We start from the raw sequence: 22,316 nt of genomic DNA, 5'->3' as shown, positions 1-22,316 counted from the left end.
AGGGAGGGGGCGGGGCCTGAGAGAGAGGGCGGGGCCTGAGAGAGGGCGGGCCCACGACGAGGCGAGGTGAACGGGTGGAGGCGGGGCGTGAGGGAGGGGGCGGGGCGTGAGGGAGGGGGCGGGGCCTGAGAGAGAGGGCGGGCCCACGACGAGGCGAGGTGCACGGGTGGAGGCGGGGCGTGAGGGAGGGGGTGGGGCGTGAGGGAGGGGGCGGGGCCTGAGAGAGAGGGCGGGGCCTGAGAGAGGGCGGGCCCACGACGAGGCGAGGTGCACGGGTGGAGGCGGGGCGTGAGGGAGGGGGCGGGGCGCGGCGCGCGAGGGACGTCGTGCGTCGGCTCTGCGGGCCCGGGCGCACGGCGTCATGGCGCGCCTGCTCCGCGCCCTCCGGGGATTTCCCCTTGGAGAGGCGCTCCTGCGGGCGGTGCGGAGCCGCGCTGGTGGCGGCGGCTCAGCGGCGGGTCACGGGGACGCAGGTAGGATGCGGGCGGCGCAAGGCCCGCCGCCCCGTGGCTTTCGGTTTCATTTCACCTGCGCGGACGAGGGCGACCTGGCGCTTCCTTCTCGAGAAGCTTCCTAGACGCGCCCGTGTCCGCCGCTCTTTGCCGCAGGACACTTGTACATTTGGCGGGGTAGGGGTGGGCGTCACTGATTTTTTTTTTTTTTTTCCGCGTCAAGGGTCGGGCCCAGGAGCCCCTGACGCTTCTCCCCGCCCCCGGCCCGCAGTCGCGGCGGTGGGGTCAGCGACCCGACGTGGTGCGCTCGGCCCTGGACCGGCCGGTGGTCTGTGCCGCGGTCCCCTTCCAAGAGTCTAAGTGCTGCTTTTCCCAGGTGAGAAGCACCCGGACCCAGGGAGACGCGTGGGCTAATAACTCGTTCCCCTTCAGACTGGTAGTCATTGTTCCTCGGTGGCTCCCGGACACACCATTGAAGAGAGTGTGTGTGTGTGTCTTCTCGAAATACCTTTGTCTCCTCTGTTGGATTGGGGCACATTTGCTTCACCTTTTAGTATGGAGTCACCTGTGGAGACCTGTGTCAGTGGCACTGTATTTCAGATATATTTCTGGTAGTAATTTAGTGCTCCCTGTGCTTTGGCTTCATGGGCAACTGCCCAGCTGTCCCATCTCTGACTCTGATTGTGTTAGGTGGCCAGTGAAGAAATTTAAAAATACCTGTCTTCTCTGAAAATGTATCCAGTCACTTGGAATTTTTTTTTTTTTTTTTATCCCTTGAAGTTTCAAAATGTAGTTTTAAATAAAAGCACAGGCAATGTGGAGTAATGGCTGATCCAACATGATGTCCAGTCATGGCCTTCAGCACCTCTTGGTGTCTTAGCCAGTCTGATGATATTTGTTGCCTACCTACTGTGTGCCAAGCATTGGTTTTCTGAGAACCACAGGGGGTGAAAACATCCTACTTTTGGGCTGGAGGTCTCCTCATTCCCCTTAATAGGATAGTGGTTTCAATGGAAACTTGTCCTTTATGTGTGTACTGGTGTTGTCAGAAATAGCCTAATGAATTGCCTTAGGATCTGAAGTTTCCAGAAGCATTTAATATTTGGTCAGACTCCCGATACATAACAGGAGCTGTGTAACTTATCAAACACCCCCTCCCGGGAAATTATTCTAAGAAAGTAATTCAAAAGAACAAAGTTATGTGTACAAAGATGTTTTTGACAGCACTACTCTTAAGAACCAGAAACTAGCTATAACCCAAATGTCCATCAGTTAAGGAATGCTTAAATAAACCAGTAAAGTTCAATTCAGCAAACTATTAGGCACCCATTAAAATTTTATAGGCAGAAAATAAAATAAAATAAAATAAAATAAAATTTTATAGGCCGGTAATAGCTTGGTGGTGAAGGGCTTTGGTGTTGACAGTGTCACATACTGGCTCTATGTCTTTGGGCACATCCTGAACTTCATAAGCTTAAATCTGTTTTTTTCTTCTATAGAATAAAGATAATGATAATAGTAGGGTTGTACAGAATAAATGAAAAAAAGTTAAAATGCTTTATCACAATGATTGGCATTTAGCACACAGTAAATGTTAATTATAATTACATAAATAAATGGAAAGGACAAAAGAGTAGCTACATTTAACCTATGTTATAGTCTTCGGGAAGATTGAGAGAAAAAGGAGAAGATGTTGATAGTGATGGGGGACAGTTCCACAACACTGAGATTTCTGATACGCAAGAGGCACAGCCCCTATGATTTTGTTGTCAAGATTGACAAGAGCAAACCAAAAGAGGAGAGTAAGAAGTATCTGGAGAAAACTTGTTTCGGGAAAACATTCTGGAAATCCTCTGCTAGGAAACCATCTTGAGCATTGTTTAAACCAGTCCAGTCATCGGAGTGGGAAAGAAAGCTAGTCTGCAAATTAGAGTGGGCCTGGGGATTCTTTCTGGGCCAGTTTGTAATAGATTCCCTTAGTCTCAAGTATCTATTGAAACGAGGCTTGCTTATGTGTGACACTTGGCAGTATAGTAGCTGTGGCCAGAAATGTTAGCAAAACCAGAAGGAGGTAACCAGTAGGTGACCATATGACCAAGAGAGGCTGTTCTTTAAAGATGAGAAGATGTAAGCCCACCTCATGAAACATGACCAACAAGAAAGGCAGCCTCTGCAAATCACAGCACATGGAGAAAAATGAACCCAAAGGAAAATGAGTTTATCAAAGCATAGTTCAAAGTAAAGCTGTGTAGCTATCTAGTACAAGAGCAAGAACAACCAAGTTTTTTGATAGTGAAGATAGTATGAGAATGCAGAGGGAATCTGAAAGACAACTCAAGGTGCAGATGATGCAGCTTTGCAGTTTATATATGCCAATCTTAGTACCAAGAATCAGCTTTCCTCTTGGAAATCCATAGAAATAATACAAGATCTTTGCCAAAGCCAAGAACACAGGCAGAGTGACATGACAGGACAGGGACTTGAAGGATAGGGAAGGTATTTTGTCATGATGCTCTGTTACTCCTTTCCTTTACAGATGTTAGTGATTAGCCAGGGTTCAGATATACACATTCTCCTCAAGACCAGTTTAGATTCTGGGAGGAGGAATCAAATCCTACTAGTAAATCTTGCTCTTGCCTTCCTTTTTTCCACTATTTGAAGTGGCCTCTGTGTGACCACTCTCACCTTGGGTCATGCTAACATGGCACTATCCAAATTTTGGATCTTGCCCTTTGTTGAAGGCTTGCAAAATAGACACATCTCTTTGTCTATTTTGGTCTTTCAAACTGCCTAAAATGGAGTGCCTTCCATTTCCCTTATGGTTCACACCCATTGAAACTAGTTCTAATTCCACTGCCTTTTTTTTTTTTTTTTTTTTTTTTAAGTAAGCTCCAAACTGGGCATAGAGCCGAACTCAGGGCTTGAACTCATGACCCTGAGATTGAGACCTGAGCTGAGACAAAGAGTCTGATGGACTGAGCCACCTAGGCACCCTCCCATTTGCTCTTAAAACAAACAAACAAAAAAAAAACAGCTTTCCCTAACCCAGCCTGAAAAGATTTCACAATGTTTCCACCACTCAATTGGTGGTTAAGCTGGCATTGCTTTGTAAAACTCTTTCATTATTACCTTGAATAGTTATCTAAAGTGTGTATAGTCAATAAAATTTTCATAATTTAATTGGTCTTCCATATTTCCTCTACCCAAGGTCAAGAACAGCTGCACATCTCTCTCCTTTCTCTTCTAAATCACCAGTTTATCCTCTTCACTGGATCATTCCCAGCAGCATACTAGAACACTGTGATCTTTCCCATCCTAAAGAATGCTCCTGGCCTCACTTCCCTTCCACCTACCTCCAGAACTCCTGAAAGAACTTACGTATTCGCACTGGCTTCCTTTCCTTCCTCCTATTCTGTATCAAATACCTTCCAGTCAGATTCACATACACACTCCTCCACCTAAACTGCTTTTTCAGGGCACCAGTGACTGCCACATTGCTGAACCCTATGATTATTAATTAGCAGTCATCTCTGTCTAGCACACCACATTCTGGAGTTTCCTTCCGACTTCTCCGTCTCTTCAACCTGTGGATCTTGGAATGCCTCCAAGTCCAGCCCTTGGGCCTCTCTGTTCTTTCAACAGTCACTGACTTGGGGATCTTCCAGGCTTATGGCTTTAAATAACATCTTAACGCCAAGAAATCCCAAATATACATTTCCACCTTGGACTTCTCCCCAGTTTCTAAATCCATATATCCAACTGCCTACTTGACATCTCCATTTGAATATTGAACTGGCATTTTTATTAACAAGCCTCCAAACCTGTTCTTTGTATAGGCTTCCGCATCTTCTGCTCAGACCAAGACACTTAGAGTAGTGCCCTTTGACCGTATTCTTTCTTCTACTTCACATCAGCAAATCCTCTGGCTCTGCTATCAGAATACATCTGGTATGTGACTACCCTGAGCTGGACCACTGCCACCACCCTAAACCCAGGTCTCTTCCTTTTCTCAGCCAGGTTGTTAAAGTATCCCCTGTAATCAAATCTTTTAGCATATCAGCCAGTAATCCTTTTAAATATTAGGTCATGTCATGCCTCTGCTTACCTTCTAATGACTTCCATACTCAGAATAAAAGCCATCATCCTTATGGTAGCTTTAAAGACTTTCATTGATCTGCCTTCCCCTTCTGCCCTCCCCCCCCCCCCCATTAGCTTTCTACTCTTAGCAGATCCTAGAGAATGAGCAGATCCTAGAGTTATTTAGGAAGTAGAACCAACAGGGCTTGGTGCAGGGAAAAGGGAAGAGTCCCGCCTAGTGGCCTGGCATTCTGGTTTGAAGCATGGGGTCAATAAGCTAGAACACATGAGAGGAAGAGCATAGTTGAGTTGGGGGAGGAGAGATACATGAAGTCCTTTTGTGTATTGTGTTTGAAACGGGACATCCTTGGGAGATATCCAGGTGTAGTTATCTGTGGATCTGGAATTCAGTAGAGATCTAGGCTGGAGAGTAAAATAGATTGGGAGTCTCATCACGTGGATGGTACTGTAAGCTACTCACTGGATAAAATCACCTATGGGGCAAGTGTGATTTGGTGAGAGAAGTGAGCCTAGGATGGATAGATTCATCTGAAGGATACCAGTATTCCAGGGATGGCTAGAGGGAATGAATAGGCAGGGCTGAGGAAAGATACTGAAAGGGAATAACAGGAGAGACGAGAGTATTGGGTGCCACGGAAGTCAAAGGAAATAAAAGACACCATAGGAGAATGTCAAGTATCAGTAGTACGGAGAAGTGCCAGAGAAGGATGAAGTGTTCTAGATTTTACTGAGAAGTCCTCAGTGGGCTCTCTGAGAATGGATGCAGTGCAGTGGGCAGGGAGGTGATGTGTCTTTGGTATTTCACACCGAGGCACGTGATGTCGGCTTGCCCCGCTGTTGGTGATGCTGACTTGGCTTACTTGGTTAACGTGGTGACTTGTACATTTCTCCATTGTAAAGCTACATTTTCTTCCTTTGTAATTAATGATATTTTGAAAATGTGTGACCTTTCCATTCTTCAACAGTCTCTCACCCAGGATTTTAGAATCCCCTGATGATTCTTGCTTGAGTTGGTTATTATTTTAGTGATTGTAAAAATGGTGATATTTTTAAAAGTTTATCATTTCTTATCCACTTATTACTTGACATTCTGCATGATAACTCTGAAAGCTACTGAGCAGTAATAATTGTCACATAAATACATTTTGCTTAACTCCCCCAAGAAATGAGATCCAGAAAAATTGTGTATACCTGGGCTATATTTTCATAGGAAAATTTCAGAGGTGTATTTCCAGAGTAAAAAAGAAATCCCCATAACCTTATAAAAAGTATTTTAGGACAATCTTTAATATATTTAACAGATTAAGAACCTTTTAATAAAATGTAAACAACCATAGCATTCAACAATATACAATACTGAAATACCATATTGTATAGTATTATGAGCTAGCAATGAAGATACAAGCCTTTTCTTATCTGAAAGATTATTTAGGATCTTCTATGGTAACCAAAAATGAATGTTAATATGATACTCAGGCATGTTTCCTTTATGGTGGTGACAGTTTCCTATATGGTGGTGACACCACAGGTGTCTGACCTTTCATCTTTGTTGCTGTGGTCAGGTGACATAAGGCCCTGGGCCCCTATCTTCTCTTTTGTAAGTTGCGGTGAACAGCTTATAAAATCCTTTCAAATTATTAGAGTAGGATGATTGAAACATTGATTATATATATCAAGCTTCCTTCTCCCCTTTGGCTAAAAAGAGTCATCCTCATTACTTTGTTTATACTCCCTGGAGTAAAAGTGGTAAGATTGAAGCACAAGAGTAGGCTCTGGTAGGTCTCCGTTTCCTTTCAGGAGCATATGCTATGGGACTCTCCTTTTTTCCACACAAGAAGATTTTGTAATAAAGACCTCCATTGACAAACAAAATCAGAGAGATTTTTATAAACCAGTGAAGGAGAAGAGTTTAATAACCCACTAGCTCAAGGTTCTTTCCTCTCCAATCATTCAGCTACTCCCAGCTGATAGGAAATATTCCTCTCAACATAGTAATAGAAGGAGGATCAATTTCTCCCCCCGGGTACCTGAGAAGAATTTATTCTGCATTATTTCATTCTTCAGCTGCCTCTTTAGCTTCTGTGCCCCAGTGGGACTGGAATACTGGCTGTCTGCTTGCTACCCCTTTCTTGTTAAACTAGTGAGTCAATTGAAGCATTTTGTACAGGAGCTTTCTGGTTCCTGTGAAGAAGGAAGGAAGGCATGGGAGAGGGAAGGGGTGGCCTTGTTCTGCTGGGTGGCCAGGCACTGTAGGAGAAAGGATAAGGGAGAAATTTTTTTTTGTTTTAATTTTTAAAAATTTCTATTTAACAACACAGGGTCTCTCACAAAGCATGAGCTGCCTCTTACCAAGAGTGAATGGCAAAAGAAGCTGACTCCAGAGCAATTCTATGTTACAAGAGAAAAAGGAACAGAACCAGTAAGCTGCACTGATGATAATTTGGTTGATTGCATGGGTTGGGATAAATACTACTGAGCCCAACTCACCCACATCCTGCTCTGCCAGTCTGGTCCTCCTTGTGCTTCTCCCTCCCGGGCATCGCTGTCCATCCATCTGTAGGATGCCCTGGATGCATCCATCCCCTCTGTCGCCTTGCCCACCTCTTCTGTGTACCGTAACCTGCAGGTGCTCTCCTTCTGTCTCCACCCTCGCCTCCTGGTGCCCCAATGACCCCTGCCTCTTGTGGGTGCACAGCGGTGGGCAGCAGCCTCCGGCTCTTCTGGCTGCCTTTCTCCACAAGGCTGCCAGAGAGATCTTAAAGCACAAATCCACCTGCATCCCTCCCCTGCTAACAATCCTTCAGTGGCTTCCTGCTGCTTCCAAGGTAAAGAGGAAAGTTGACAAACGGTTAATTAGGCCCTACAGGCTCTGCCCCCTGCCCTCATTCTGGCTGTTTTTCCTCTTCATCTCTGCACTTGGACCACACTGTCTTTCCTTAAGCTGTCAGACCGCCTGGCCTCCCTTCTCCCTGAGGCCCCCACCCATGTCCTTCTTCTCCCTTCTCCCCTCATCCTGTTCATTCAGACCCACCTCTCAACCCCTATCCATGTGCTCAGGCCCCAAAGCAGGTTGCTCTCCCCAGTGCTTTCCCTTCTGACCAGTTGCTGTGGTTGAGATAGCCCTGGCCCGGAACATGGTGCCTGACTAAAGTCCACACTCAGGGAGAAAATACTGAACAAGAGAGCAGGCTAAGAGGTGCAGACATTATTTGAACAGGATTCACTAAGCTCAGCGTTTGTTCATTTGCTGAGAGAATTGTCCTCAGGATAGTACTGTTTCCCCAGCACAGCATTTCTTAACAAATATTTGTCTTAGACCCAAATATAACCCCTGAAATAGAGCTGTTGAATATGGTTATTAGACATTTTCTTTGGCAAAGTGGACCCTATAGAATGGACCGTGGTGGTTTTGCAAAGTTGAGAGTATTTCTCTCTTTTCTTTAGCAGCCCCTGTGAAGTTGAGACAGCTGTCTACGTGCACATGGCCTTGTATAATCATGTTGTGCCCTCAACTTCTCTGATGCTAAAATTGTCAGGCCAGCAGATCCCAGTCGATTCTTGTACAGTACTGGTATTTTTTTAAAACTTCCTGTGGATGGGATTTTATTAATCTTTTATGAGGAAAGAGACACAGTCATTATTGCAGATAGTTCAGGGGAGCCACATGTGATGCTCTCTGTGCAATTGGGTATATCCCAGAATATTCTAAGCCAGCCCTTTCTCAGGGACAGAGCCAGGCAGTGTTTGGTATACATACATTGCCTGGAGATGAGCTGACAGATGTTGAGGAGAATAAATCTGTGGGATTCTCAAACAGATGGTGTGGTATACTCTGTGCATTTGGCCATTTTACAAAATGAGCATCATCCATTATTTTAAGTAATGTTATAAATCCCTTTCAGTTGATCTGTTTCCACGTGTAACTTTTTAGAATATTGCAGAACTAACTGTAAGCCTTGCTAAGGAAAGAGAAGTAACGCATCTCAGGTTTCTATTTGGTAACTCCAACTTAAAAATTCAGTTGCACGTGTTTTTATCAGGCAGCAATAAAAACATGCACTCCACGAGACACAATAAAGGAGTTTAAAGCCTGGTTGCGCAACGACTAAAAGTTAAATATCAATAGAAGGCGAGTTGTCTGCACGTCTTCCTCTGTATGCCCTACAGATCCGCTCTCCATGTGCTTCACTCTGTTCTGAGCTCTGGGGAGAATAATATACTCCCTTCACTTTTGACTACTGCTCAGGTTTGGCCAGCAGATGATGCCTGCAAGGTCAGAGGACACAACAGAGAAGTCAGGATCCAGAGTTCTCTAGTACAGGCCTTAGCTCCTGCAGGCTGCTCTCACCCACAGGCTCTGGTGACTGCCCCTTCCTTTGCCCCACAGGCCTGGTAGGGGTGGCGTGATCACAGAGCCGCTCACCCTCTCAGTGCTTCACCCTCCCTGAAGACTGGGCCTGGCCCCCCCTTTGTAAATTATTCTGTATGAAATTATCTGCAGTATCCTTTTGAGTGTGCCATCTGTTTCCAACAGGTATGTTGTATGGACAGGATCAAGGAAGGGAGACATCCCATTGGTCCAGGCAGTCTGTCTGTAGCAGAATACCACAGCCTGAGGGCCTTATACCACATTGATTTCTCACAGTTCTGGAGGCTGGGAAGTCCCAGATTCAGGTGCCTGCCAGTTCAGTCCCTGGTTTTTCCTGTAGTCTCTGTAACCTTAGCACCCAGCCCTGCACTGAGTACATACTAGGTTTTCAAGGGCATATCAGAATGAATGATTGAGGTAGAAGCTGAGTTTGGCTTTAAATTAATGCTAAGACTTCTACAGAATTGAGGCAGGAGGAGGGAGACATCAGGAAGTCAGTCTGGGAAGCAGTGGATAGGGGTCACTTCATAAAATGTGTCAGTTAAGGATTCCTTCTAATTTACTTTTTTTACTGTGATACCTGTTGCCTGTCACTTCCTCTGTTCACCTGTCCCCTGCAATGACAAAATGACATTTTGAATTTTATCAGACTGTCTGGATGCTGTGAGTCAGCTTTCCAGATCAGCTGAAGGACTGGTAGTCCCTTGGCATGTGTCTCCTGTCAGCTCAGGTGGGAGGGATGTGAAACTTCATTGCAGATGCTGGTTTATGCCAAGGTTGGGAGCCGGCATCCAGGAGCACAGGCCATAAAAAGACCAGCTTACCACTCTTCAGATTTCTGCAGCTAAGTTTAGAGTCTTAAAAGAGGGAAAATGTCCAAGTGTGCCCAGATGGTAGGCTCAGTGGGTTATTTTGAAATTGTCCATTATGTGGCTCACTGAAAATGTGCTGTTAATACTACCACAGGGAATCTGAATGTTTGACCTGTGAATTTGTTGATTTGAGAAATCTAGAAAGAGCAGAAGAGTCCAGCTTATTTCCTAAGTCAGTTCTTGGTCACCCATTCTGTGCCGTGGCTTCTCTTTGACCCATAAGATGGGGTAGCGCTTGCCACCAGACTCTGGTTATGGTTCTTCGGTGGTTGGCCTGTGTGAGAGGTCTGATTGTTTTTCTTTTAATTTACTTTAACAAAAGGAACTGGGTAAAAAGGTCTTTGTTTCTTTTTCTAACAACAAGATCCAGTTTTCAAAATAACATTTTGAAAAATACTGACTTGGCTGACTCATTGCCTCACGTCCCCTGTGTTCTTCTTGGGAGACCTTTGAAAACCTGCAAACTCTTTAAGCCACAGTTAATGAAGTAATTTCATCTAAGTAGTAACTTAGTACTGGGATAATCTAACTCATTATTTAAACATTTATTAAGTATGCCATGTCCTAAGCACCACGTGAGGCATATTAAAGGCACAACCAAGAGCCCACAGAGCTATGCTTTTCCTGTATTTATATTCTGTCTTTAATTGAAGATTTCACAGTGTTTTAGACAGTGGACTGGATTTGTATTGTATTAACTCTTTTGAAAGGAAGTCTGAAATTTTACACAATCCAGAGGACTGTTCTCTCACTTTTTCACAGACTTTGATGTTCTTGGATGAAAGGAGCTATATAAATACAAAGCATTATTAATGTCATTATTTGAATATTTGGCACAATAAAGGCCAGTTGTGATAAGCCTACAGGCTGCTTCATTGGGCAGGTTATAATCTTTCTGGTGATATTTGCACTTTGTCAAACTAGTACAAAAATTCCTTTATTTGAGGACTGAATCTTGGACTTAAATTTGTTGTATCATCTCCTGCTGGTCTTATGAGAACCCTACACATAATCTATCTGATTCACTTTCAGCCTTTCAGTGGGGTCTATCTGAATAACAAGGAATCAGGAATGTATCACTGTGTGTGCTGTGACAGCCCACTCTTCAGGTAAGGATCGGGAGGTACCGAAGGAGAACAGACCTCCAGATTTCTTACAGCTCTGTCTCGTTTGAAGCCTTGCATAAATACATACCCATGTTGTTTTTAATTGCCCTCCTCATTTGGCATAGTTGCTATAAGAAGAGCTATTTATATAAAATACTTGCCTGTCTTGATTATTTCTAGCATTTAGAACAGTTAATGAGACTTCTGAGCCTATATTCTTTCTTTCTGTATCCCCGAGAAATAGCAAACAAATAAAACTTTGTAGGCACCTTAAGATAATGCTATTAGAATATTTTCCTGGAAAGTATTTAAAGAAATCTAAACCATAATAGTATTTAGTTGGCCATGTGATTAAAACTATATCTCTCCCAGGAAAAATGGGTTTATAATTTAATTTGGCAAATGTAGAATTTTATGAGGATAGATTCCCCACAGTGCTTGACAGTAGTGAATACCATGCCCTCTTCTATATAGCTAAAAGTAAATTTAATTGTCCCTTGATTTCAAAGCCTCTTTTAAGTCAATCAGGATCTGAAATCTCTCAACAAAGGCTTTTTTGTTTAGACATGCAGGAAACAGTCTAAAAAAAGTAGATTCGATGAAGAAGAAAGGAAAACATCTTTGAAGTCCTGTTTTCAGAACTTCAAAGATATTTTCCTTTCTTCTGCATCAACCCTAAATTGGTTTAGAATAAAATATAAATCAAGCCAGCTCTGTGAATCTTCCATTAGGCAGTGCTTCATTATGTCCTCTGGGCTTTGAGCAGACTGGGCTTTCTTGGGCTGCTGGCTGCTAATGTGGGCTGAATTTGGAAAGCCAGACCCCGCCTGCAAGGATGAGGAACAATTAGGATTGATTTCCCTTCATGCTTATGAAAGGGCAGGCCTTTGCCCAGATTCATTCACTTTGTCAATGGCTGAGGAAGAGACATCTAAGATAGCAGTCGGCCTAGGATGTCCTGGAGAAAACTGAGAGAAAGAGGTTAATTTTAACACAGTAAAATGTGTGACACATACATCTGAGACATTTGGTTCCTTGACATTTGCTTCTATTAAGGAGGAGAAATAGGACCTCAAGATAGCCAACCTGTTTTTAGTCAAAAAAGGTGTATGGTGTGAAGATGTAAAGGACTGCCTTGTTAAACTGTGGGTCTGTTTCTATCTTTGGACTGTGAAGGCCGAGGATAAAAAGTCATCCCTTGTAAGAGCGTTGTCTACTTTACATTCTTCATTGTTTTACTTCATTGGTGTTCTTATTTCTGCACTAGCAAAGTTGAGATCTTTTCCTGCCCAGTGCCCACCATCCCCTTACCACAGCAGCGTATCATTGAATCACAGAATGTTGGCGCTCTGTCTGGTAGGAATTTCTACCATCATGGTAATGTTCTATATCTGCTCTTTCAATATGGTAGCCACATGTGGCTCTTGAGCATTCAAAACGTTGCTTAAAGATAACTTTTAAATTTTATTTAATTTTAATTAATTTAAACCTAAAAGCCCAAGTGTGACCAGTGCTACCATATTAGCACAGTGCTAGTCCAAATAAGAAAATTGAGTGATCAATCTCAGGTCACTGAGATAGTGAAGCAGCCAAGACTAACAGGAGAACCAGCCAATTCTCCAAAAGCCCAATTACCAAAGGCTGGTATGCTGAGCTGCCAGTTCACCAAACTTATCTGTTTCTTCTTTAATCATTTAGTTTTAATCAAAAGTTTCTCTTTTCTTAGGGACTTTGGAGTAAGTTTCTGTTTCATTTTCTGGCTGTTGCTGCTATAACTGACACTAGGAGAAGACTATTTATAAGAATCTTTTATGTTCCAGAATATACTCTTATTAGAGATGTATTTGTTTATAGGAGAAGTAGTACAGTAGAGTGGCTCCATTGCTGTGTGACCTTAGGCAAATCTCTTAACCAGTTCATGCTTTGATTTCCTCACCTGTAATGTGGTAGCATGAGAGTAATACCGACTTCAGAAAGTTGTTGAGAGGATTAACTGAGTTAAAAGGTATGCATGTAAAAGCACCAGTGCAATGCCTGGCACATGCCAAGCATTCAGTACATGTTAGCAATGATTATTCTTAGAGATAAATCCTTCTTTGGGCTATACATATGGATAAATTTTTGTTAATGAGGAATTCTTATGAGTATGTTCTAATTAATGAGAATCTGTAAGTGGAAATTATACTCCTGAGCATGCTTCTCATTCAAAAGGATAGTCTTAGGAATATATTCTTGTTTTGCCTCTCATTCTCCCCCTCTCTCTGTCTGTCCCTAGTCTCCAGCCTTAATAATAGCAAGGCAGAGGTGGAGAAAAAGCAAACATTCCTTCAAATGCTTTTATAGATAGAGTCAAAATGAGGGGAAAAGTTGTCAACCAAGAGTCAGGTAGATGTGGGACCAGTGTCTCTGGGCAGCTGGACTCACTGCTACCTGTAATACTGCCTTGACAGACCACCAATATGGTGCATGTTCCAGGAGACCTGCCTCCTCTTCAAATCAGATGCCTCTGATCCAAGGTCTCTGGGTCAAGAACACTCTTAGAATGTTATCACTCCCTTGGGGATGCAAGACTGTTGCTTTATTAACCTTGGAATCATGTGACTTTGCCCCTGCTTCCCTCCCCTCCCCTACTTCTTATGTTTCCCTTTTTTCTCCTTGCCCACATATACCAATTCTGGAAGTGTTTATTAAAATCTGCCATGGGGCCACATACTTCATGCTCCTACATTTCCTTAGAATAGAGGGAATCTGAGAAGCTGATATTATTTGCCTTTTTACATTACATCTGGATGTCCCACATGTAATAAGTAACTAAGTAAGTAACACTGGTTAAAACTGTTTTGTGTGTTCCCATTCCTCCAAATGAATGGAAATTCTCCTAGGATGTTAGAGTTGTCAGTTGTCATCAAGTGCCTCTGCTGTTGGTTTGAGGGCTATGGAATTTCCAAAAATGAAGGAAAACCAAAGCAAATAAACATAAAACAAACATGTAAACATATAATACACAAACACATAACAAAAAAAGAAAACTAAAAAAACACCTCTAAGTGTATATGAAAAGAGATGATCTAGTATGGTTTTTTAGTTTTTCAAGGGAGAGCCTTGTAATCTGCCCATCATTTAAATATGTATATTGGAACTTCAAATTGGCCTTAAAGTTAGATTTCCAATCTTAAATTATATATGATGGGCCTCTCGTATTACCTGGTAAAATTTCCAGATTCTGTATATTCTATCAGTAAAGATTTATTGTTTCCCATAAACATTTTAAATGACTTTTTTAGTCTTAGATTCATTCGTTAAAAAATGTATTATATTTGTAATTCTCCACCAAAATGCCTTCAATGATCTCTGGTTTACATGTAATGTTAAGAGTGGAAAGGCTGTGATTAAAAGATACTTAAAATGTTTTTCCCTGGGCCAGGGTGGCTCTGGTGTATAGTTTTGAACCCTTCCAAAAAGGCTTGCAAAAAAAATTGGACCCACAGCTGCTCAAATTTCATGGATATCTGTTATTGATAGTAATGATTTTTAAAAATCGTAGCTACTGACTTACATACCATGTGTCTAACACTCTGCTAAATACACTATACCTTGAAAGCATGTCAGGTAATCCTCTCAGCAACCTTATGAGGTAATAAGACCATTACTGTTCTATCCAGTAGGGCACTGAAGCTTTAAAAGATGAACTAACTTGCCAAGATCACACAGATGTAACAGAGCCCGGATTTATGCCTAAATCTTTCAGAAGTCAGGGCCTTTACTCCTCAAAGTTCTAAAATCCTGGTGAATCTGAATACTCCAGGAGCACTCCAAGAGTTCCTTTTTAGGGGATCTACAAGGCCCTGTCTTTTCTAACTGCATATCCATGAGGCCACATCCTCTTCCTATATGTCAATCAAAATAACATTGTACCAAATTGAATGCAGAAACACATATGAAGAGTCAAGCTTAAGTTTAAGCTACATACTAAAGAGATTTGCAGAATTGTAAGACATTATAACTCTTGTCAGTAGATGTTTCATTATAGAATATACAATTATCTGTCAGAAAAAATAGACTATTTATGTTACCAGGTAATTAATTTATTATTTTTAAAAATAACTTACATATAAATATCTTAAAATTATTATAGTTTCTAATTTGTTAAACAGTGATACATGTAATTCATGTAAAGAAAAGAGATCCTCAGGAATTTTTTAGTATAAAGCAGCCCTGAGATGAAAATGTTTGAGAATGACTCCATTCACACAAGACTGTTTGCTGGAGTCTGTGCTTTAAACTGAGCTTCCTTCTGTGTTCACAGTCTAGAGATTTATTTGCCATTTGTCCTGCTCTTCACTCAGCTTTTTGGTATTTGGGGGTTTTTTTGTTTGGGGTTTTGGTTATTTGGGGGGGGTTTTTTTGCAGAGTTTATAATACATTCTTCTCCCTTAGAGAAGAGCTATTTCTTCTTCCTTAGAAGAGAGCCATCTCCCTACTATTAAAAAACTTTCACTCTATTTTCCTAGGGCCATTAAAGGGAGCTCACCTTTCAAAACACTTGAAGAGTGGGTCTGTGGTGAGTGGACTTGCTTGTTGCCCTCTCACTCCTCTGGTCAGCCCCTCTGGCCCTCTCCCACATCAGCATTACTAGTTCTTATGGGCCTCGCCCAGGAGGGTCACTTCACTGCAGTGACTGGCTCAGGTGTCCAGGCTTCCTTACTAACTATTACAGTGTACATTCATAAGCACTTACTTGTGCCCCACAGAATATCTCCGTAAATCCTCAAGATATCTCTCTAACATAAGTAATGTTATCCCTATGCTACAGGTGAGGCCTGGAGCAGGTACGTAACCTGCCCAGTGTCACCCAGCTAAGAAATGGCAGAGGCAGCTTTGGAATCTCTGCAGGCAGGCAGGTAACCCGAAGATCCCACTGCTGACAGTGGGCGTTTCATCAGGCCTCATGCTGCTGGTCCCAGACCCTCATGCCCTCTGTGACCATGAGTGTCTCATTTCCGCTTCCCCCTTTCTACATTTAGAGCCCTTGGATTTGATCTGCGTTTCCTAATATGCATCACAGGTCACAAAGCCCCTAGTGTTTTTTGGTCCCTGTTGGACATCGAGAGAGAAGCCTTAAGCATCAAAGGAACAAGAGATCCTTTGACGATGATGAGACGTGTTTAATAGTGAAAGTGCAGTGGGCAGAGTTCCCGTGGAACTGATTGCTTATGTAACTGGCCTTGGGATCTGGCAGGGGAGAGAGGAGCTCGGACCCTGCTCAGTAGAAAAATGAGTTGGGGCATAAAATGCTCTTTGTCTGTTAATAACATCTTAGCAGCTGCAGGATGGTGAATGTCTTCACAGTTCCGAGAAAAAGTACTGCTCCGGCACTGGATGGCCTGCATTTTCGGAGGCACACGGGACATCTGGCTCTGATGAAAGGGACACGGGGATCCTGAGACGTGTGGACACCTCATTAGGATTAACTCGCACCGAGGTTGTCTGCAAGCAGGTAGGGGTTTTGTTTTATTTTGTCTGTTTGGTTTTCCCAATGCTGCCCAGCCTGGGTACCACAGAGAGCATACGTGGTAGTACAACATGGGTGTACTTTTGTCACTGAAACACATTGGGTTTCTATGCTTTCTGCTTCTGATCCCCTCTCCCATGGTTCTGGGCAGTGCAGGGAAGAGAAAGAACCTTCCTGAGCCACTCTGAAGTAACCTTTCCTCATTCTAGCCTTCCAGAGATGGGACAGAGTGAAGGTCTGAAAGGAGTTGGCCCTTCACATTCTTTTGAACAGGGAGAGGCTTCAGGATGGCTCCATGTGCTTGGCTTCTCTCCACGTCCTTCCCACCCTGCAGTGTGTCACTAGCAGAGTGACACTGCAAGCGACATTACGCTGTTCCTGCTGTGGCTCTGGTAGGAGATAGTGCCTTAAATCCAGACAACAGGTTCACTTTTATATTCTTGGGTACTCACTTTTTTAGTTTTTGAAAACATCAGAGGCAGCAGATAAGTATAGCAAAGTCTTACCATCAGCAAAAATAGTACACTGGCTGCAACATTATTGAGTGCTTACCTAGGAATTATATATATATTTTTTAAGATTTTATTTATTTATTCGTGAGAAAGACGGAGGAAGAGAGATAGAGACACAGGCAGAGAGAAAAGCAGGCTCCATGCCAGAAGCACGATGTGGGACTCGGTCCCTGGACTCCGGGATCACACCCTGAGCCAAAGGCAGACGCTCAACCGCTGAGCCACCCGGGCGTCCCCCAGGAATTGTATTAATGCTTTACATGTACTGTATCAATTAATCATCACAACAGCTTTATTAAGTAGGTATAATTATTAGTCCCCATTTTATAGATGAGTAAATCAAGGCCTGAGTTAAATAACTTCTTCACCTTCTTGCTGATAGCTGTTTACCACTACTGTACTCTGCATTCTTTCATTTCCTTTTTTTAAAAGATTTATTTATTTATTTGAAAGAGAGAGAGTTCACACGTTCATGACTGTGGGAGTGAGGAGAGGGGCAGAGGGAAAGATTCCCAAGCAGACTCCCTACTGAGCATAGAGCCTGACCTGGAGCTTCATCTCGTGACCCATGAGATCATGACCTGAGCCAAAACCAAGAGTTGGACACTCGATTGATTGAGCCACCCGGACACCCCTATATTCTTTCATTTCCTATGTGCATTCTGATGCAATGGACTTTTTTCCCACACAGGTGTCTAACACTGGAGTGGGGTGGCCATGTGGGGTTCACCTGTCTAGTTTTACATAAAGAACTTTGTCTTAGTGGAGAAATGACAGAGGCTTCTCTCCTTTGCAGTGTGAAGCCCACCTTGGCCACGTGTTTCCTGATGGACCTGGGCCTAGTGGTCAGAGGTTTTGCATTAACAGTGTGGCACTGAAGTTCAAACCAAGGAAACACTGACTATCTCCAAGGGACCCCTTCCTCTGCCACTGCTCCATTTATACCCTCAATTTTCACAGTTTATGTTAATGCCTAACTTTATTTACTACCAAACCAAGCAAAGTTTGCTTCTGGCATCAAGCAAGTTCCAACTTCTGTAATTGATTTACCTGGAATCAACCCAACCCTGACTCCAGCTTGGATGGTGAAATTTCACAGAATGTAGGTTTTGCCTGGGATGGGAAGGCAAGATTCTTTGAGGACATTAAGAAACTGATGGACTACAATCCAAAAAATTTCTACAAAAATACCCTGAACTTTTCCACTGCAGGTAAGTCCTTTGTGGACATATGTAGGTGAGGGATCAAGTGAAAAGAGGAAGGAAATGCAGATTAATCAACGATCCCAGCATTGAAAGAAGTACCGAGGACGGAGATTGTGGAAGAACAGTGTTTGGGAGGCACACGTGGTGATTGATGGGATGCATGAATCTTTTTCAGAATTTTAGAATGTCTTGAACATTCTGGTTTCATCCTTTCTACTGGCAAATAAGTTCCAATGAGAGTTTGCTAGATTTCAATGACAAAAGAATAAAAAGTGGTTACAAAGTTAAGCTTTAACATGTTCAAATAAAATATTTACTAAAATTTTATATTTGTTTTTTGTCTAAACCTATGAGTTTGCTCTTTTGGAAAACAACTCTAAATCAGATACCAGAAAAATTTGATTACATGGTAGAAGGCATTTGGTTACACCAACAGTAATAGGAACTCAATTGTTTTACAGATTGAGAGTCTTGAATAATTTGCTATTGAAAGTGTTTAAATTATTTGAGATATTGCAGGCAGAAAAAGTTATTTCATTTTTTCTCCTTATTAGCTTGTAATGCATTATCAAGCTCTTCTTTTAGTGGTTACCTTGGAAATCACAATATGTATCCTTAATTTGTCACAGTCATATAAAAATTACTACTTTTTGTTACTTCTTCAAGAATGCTAACCTTAGAACACTTTAACCTCGTTAACACCCTTCCATATTTTGTGTTACTATCCTGTGTATGTAATTTTACACACATTTTAACCCCCACAAGTCATTAATTTATGTATCCATATTTATTTATATTTACCTACATATTTGTCCTTTCTGTTCTCCCTTATTTCTTCCCGAAATCCCATATTTCCCTGTGGGATTATTTTTTTCTGCTTAAAGAATTCCTTTTTGTTTTAGTTCATGATTCCTAGTGGTGGACCTTCTATTTTTTGTTGGCTGAGACATGTATTTATTCTCCTTTAAAATATTTAAAACTTTACTGAGGAGAAGTTGACATACAAAACTATTACACATCTTTATAAATTTTGATGAGTTTTGTCTCCTTTCATTTTGGAATTATTCTTTTCCTTGTGTATAGAGTTCTAATTTGAAGATATTTCAGCATTTTTAAAGTTTTCTTCCATTGTCTTATGGTGTCCATTGTTTTCTCTGAGAAATCAGTTGTTAGTGCTATTGTTGTTCCTTTGAAAACAGTGTGTTCTCCTTCCCAACCCTAGCTATTTTTATGAATTTCTCCTTTTCTTTGATTTTCCACAATTTATGTTGTACCCTGGGGTGGTTTTCTTTGTATTTTTTGTGCTTGGGGTTCATTGAGTTCTTTGAATCTTAGCTTGATACTTTCATCAGTTTTGGAAAATTCAATTTTTCTCTCTTCACTGTTGCTTTTTCCCTGACCTCACTCCTGTTCTTCTGGAACTTGAATCATACAAATTTTAGACCATTTATTGCATCCCACATATCTCTAAGGTTCTTTTCTGGATTTTCCCATTCTTTTAAATTTCTGTACTTCAGTTTGGATATTTTTTGTCAATGTGCTCTCTTACCAGTCTTATCCTTTTGCTTTCTAGTCTGCTTTTATTTATTAGTTTATTTATTTTTATTTGTTTATTTGTTTGAGAGAGCATGAGCTGGGGCGGTGGGGGGGGGGGGCGGGGAGTGAGGGACAGTGGGAGAGAAAGAATCCCAAGCAGACTCCCCATTGAGTGTGGAGCCTGACATGGGGCTCTATTCTAGGACCCCGAGATCATGACCTGAGCCAAAAATCAAGAGTCAGACACTTAACTGAGTGAGCCACTAGGACCCTGTCTGCTTTTAAGCACATTTACAAAGTCTTAATTTTAAGTGTTGCATCTTTTTTAGTCATAAAATAACAAATTTCTTGTTTATGCATTCCAATTCTCTTTTGAAGTTCTCCATCTTCAAGAGAGAAAATAGGTGTATTCCCGCTCCCCATGTTTTTAATTTTTGCTCTTGAACATATTAAGCATAATTTTAAAAGCCCTTGTTAGTCAGCTTCACTATGTGGATCACCCATGGGTGTGTGTGTATTTGATATTTATGCATATGTTCTTGCTTTTTGGAATGTCTAGCAGTGGGCTCTCATACACCTCAGATACAATCCTGCAGACTAAGAGGGTGGAGAAAAGGCCGTTCAGAAACGTTGACTAATCAGAAAGGTTCCTTTGCCCTGCTTAGTGACTATCCTGTAGCACTTTTTGCCATGGTGATATGCCTGATGGCAGAAGTGTTTGCCAGAGTATCTGTTAAGTTTTCACTCTGACCATATTTTCGCTAAGACCTCCCCTAGGGATCCCTGGGTGGCGCAGCGGTTTAGCGCCTGCCTTTGGCCCAGGGCGTGATCCTGGAGACCCGAGATCAAATCCCACGTCGGGCTCCCGGTGCATGGAGCCTGCTTCTCCCTCTGCCTGTGTCTCTGCCTCTCTCTCTCTCTCTCTGTGACTATCATAAAAAAAAAAAAAAAAAAAAAAGACCTCCCCTAAAAATAGAAACACTGTAGCCTACCCACCTTTCTGGAGGCTTCTGCCATTCCAACCAAGTACCCACTGGACAAGCACTCACACTGAAGCACTGGATAATGCATGTGGAGGAATAATAGCAATTTAATAGAATATTGTTTTCGTCTACTTTTCAGACATGGCTTGCTTTGGCCGCAGAAGGGAATATTAATAATTTGTTATTGGATTAGCAACTTTATAGATCAACCTCATATGCAGTAACTGTGTTTCTACCTCTCACCATTAAATTAGCCCCCATAAACACAAGGTTTTTTAAAAAAAAAAAAAACTATAGTCAGAAAGGTGTTGAAACCAGTGATTTGTTTGAGTAGAGTCATGACAGATGAAATGGTCATTGGAGGGATGCCTGGGTGGCTCAGTGTTTGAGCATCTGCCTTTGGCCCAGGGCGTGATCCTGGAGTCCCAGGATCGAGTCCCACATTGGGATCCCTGTATGGAGCCTGCTTCTCCCTGGGCCTATGTCTCTGCCTCTCTCTGTGTGTCTCTCATGAATAAATAAAATATTTTTTTAAAAAGAAATGGATTACGTGTTGGTGGATTGGTTATACCTCTGTTTCTCTATCTTAGCAGCAACAACAAAAAGCCCCAAACATTGCATAAGTGGAATGTGACTGGCTTGACTTACATCTTAAGATGGGAAGAGTATCAAATTACTAGAGAAAAATGATTAGTGTGTGTTATAAATAAAATATTAATTATTGTATCGACTACAGTGCCACAATGCAATGCTGACACTAACCACCCAGAGTCAGAGCCCACCCCATGGATGTGACGCAGAATCCCAACAACACTGCTCTCATGTCCAGTGGCAGCTGCAAGTTTAGGGGCCTCTAGGTTACTTGCACTTCTGACTAACTGGCTACAGATTCAAAGGTACTCCTGTGACCTCCTTCAGGTTCAATAATTTACTAGAATGACTCACAAAACTCAGGAAAGTGCTATACTCATTATTACAGTTGTATTCTAAAGGATGCAAATCAAGACGGTAAGTGAGGAGACACATAATGTGAAGTTCCAACACAGAGATTCTGTGCCCTCACCCTGTGGAATCAGGTTGGGTCATCCCCACGGCACATGGATATGCTCAGCAACCGGGATGCTCACCAGAGGTTCAGTGTTGAGTTTTCACTGGGATCTTATTACATAGGTATGATTCATTGAACCATGTGAATGAACTCAATCTCCATTCCCTCTTCAGGCTGATTTCATGTGGCTCAAAGCCACAATCCTCTAAACACATGGTTGGTCTTGCCATCATGACCAATCCCCATCCAGGTCATATCCTTAGCATAAACTCAGGTAAGGTCCAACGGTCCCTCATGAATAAGAAAGACACTTACTCTTACCATTCAGGAATTTCCAGTGGTTTGAAAGCTCTATCCCAGGAACCCAGAACAAGGATAAGACAAACACTCTATTATATGATATTTAAGAGATAACATTACATATCAAATTTTGTAGGATATTGTTAATGCTATATTCAAAGCCTTAAATGCTTTTTATAAAAGTAAATGAAGGGTGCCTGGGTGGCTCAGTTGGTTAAATGTCTGCCTTCACCTCAGGTCACGGATCCCAGGATTTAGCCCCACATGAAGCCCCACATCCTGCTCCCGCTGAGCAGGGAGCCTGCTTCTCCCTCTCCCTCTGC

General features: G+C 42.3%; 1 protein-coding gene across 5 annotated transcripts; it reads left to right on the top strand.

Moving 5' to 3' along the window:
* The first annotated feature begins 283 nt into the window (after nucleotides 1-283).
* MSRB2 (methionine sulfoxide reductase B2) lies at nucleotides 284-18,453 on the top strand. 5 transcript variants are annotated; one of them, XR_012030819.1, is made up of 6 exons: nucleotides 284-473; nucleotides 6,869-6,969; nucleotides 10,824-10,900; nucleotides 15,409-15,458; nucleotides 16,247-16,394; nucleotides 17,718-18,453. XR_012030819.1 is itself a non-coding variant. In XM_072825371.1 (5 exons), exons 1-5 carry the CDS (start codon nucleotides 362-364, stop codon nucleotides 17,820-17,822), a joined length of 543 nt encoding a protein of 180 aa, XP_072681472.1. In that variant the 5' UTR covers nucleotides 286-361; the 3' UTR covers nucleotides 17,823-18,453. The 5 variants fall into 5 exon arrangements, 4 of the variants coding, with proteins under 4 accessions (XP_072681472.1, XP_072681473.1, XP_072681475.1 ...); XM_072825371.1 differs by lacking the exon at nucleotides 15,409-15,458 and having other exon boundaries at nucleotides 286-473; XM_072825372.1 differs by lacking the exons at nucleotides 10,824-10,900; nucleotides 15,409-15,458 and having other exon boundaries at nucleotides 314-473; nucleotides 16,218-16,394.
* Nucleotides 18,454-22,316: the final 3,863 nt, after the last annotated feature.

Source organism: Canis lupus, chromosome 5, assembly GCF_048164855.1.
Source record: "Canis lupus baileyi chromosome 5, mCanLup2.hap1, whole genome shotgun sequence".
In the NCBI taxonomy this organism is placed as follows: Eukaryota; Metazoa; Chordata; class Mammalia; order Carnivora; family Canidae; genus Canis; species Canis lupus.
This window is presented reverse-complemented; position numbering and strand designations above follow the sequence as displayed.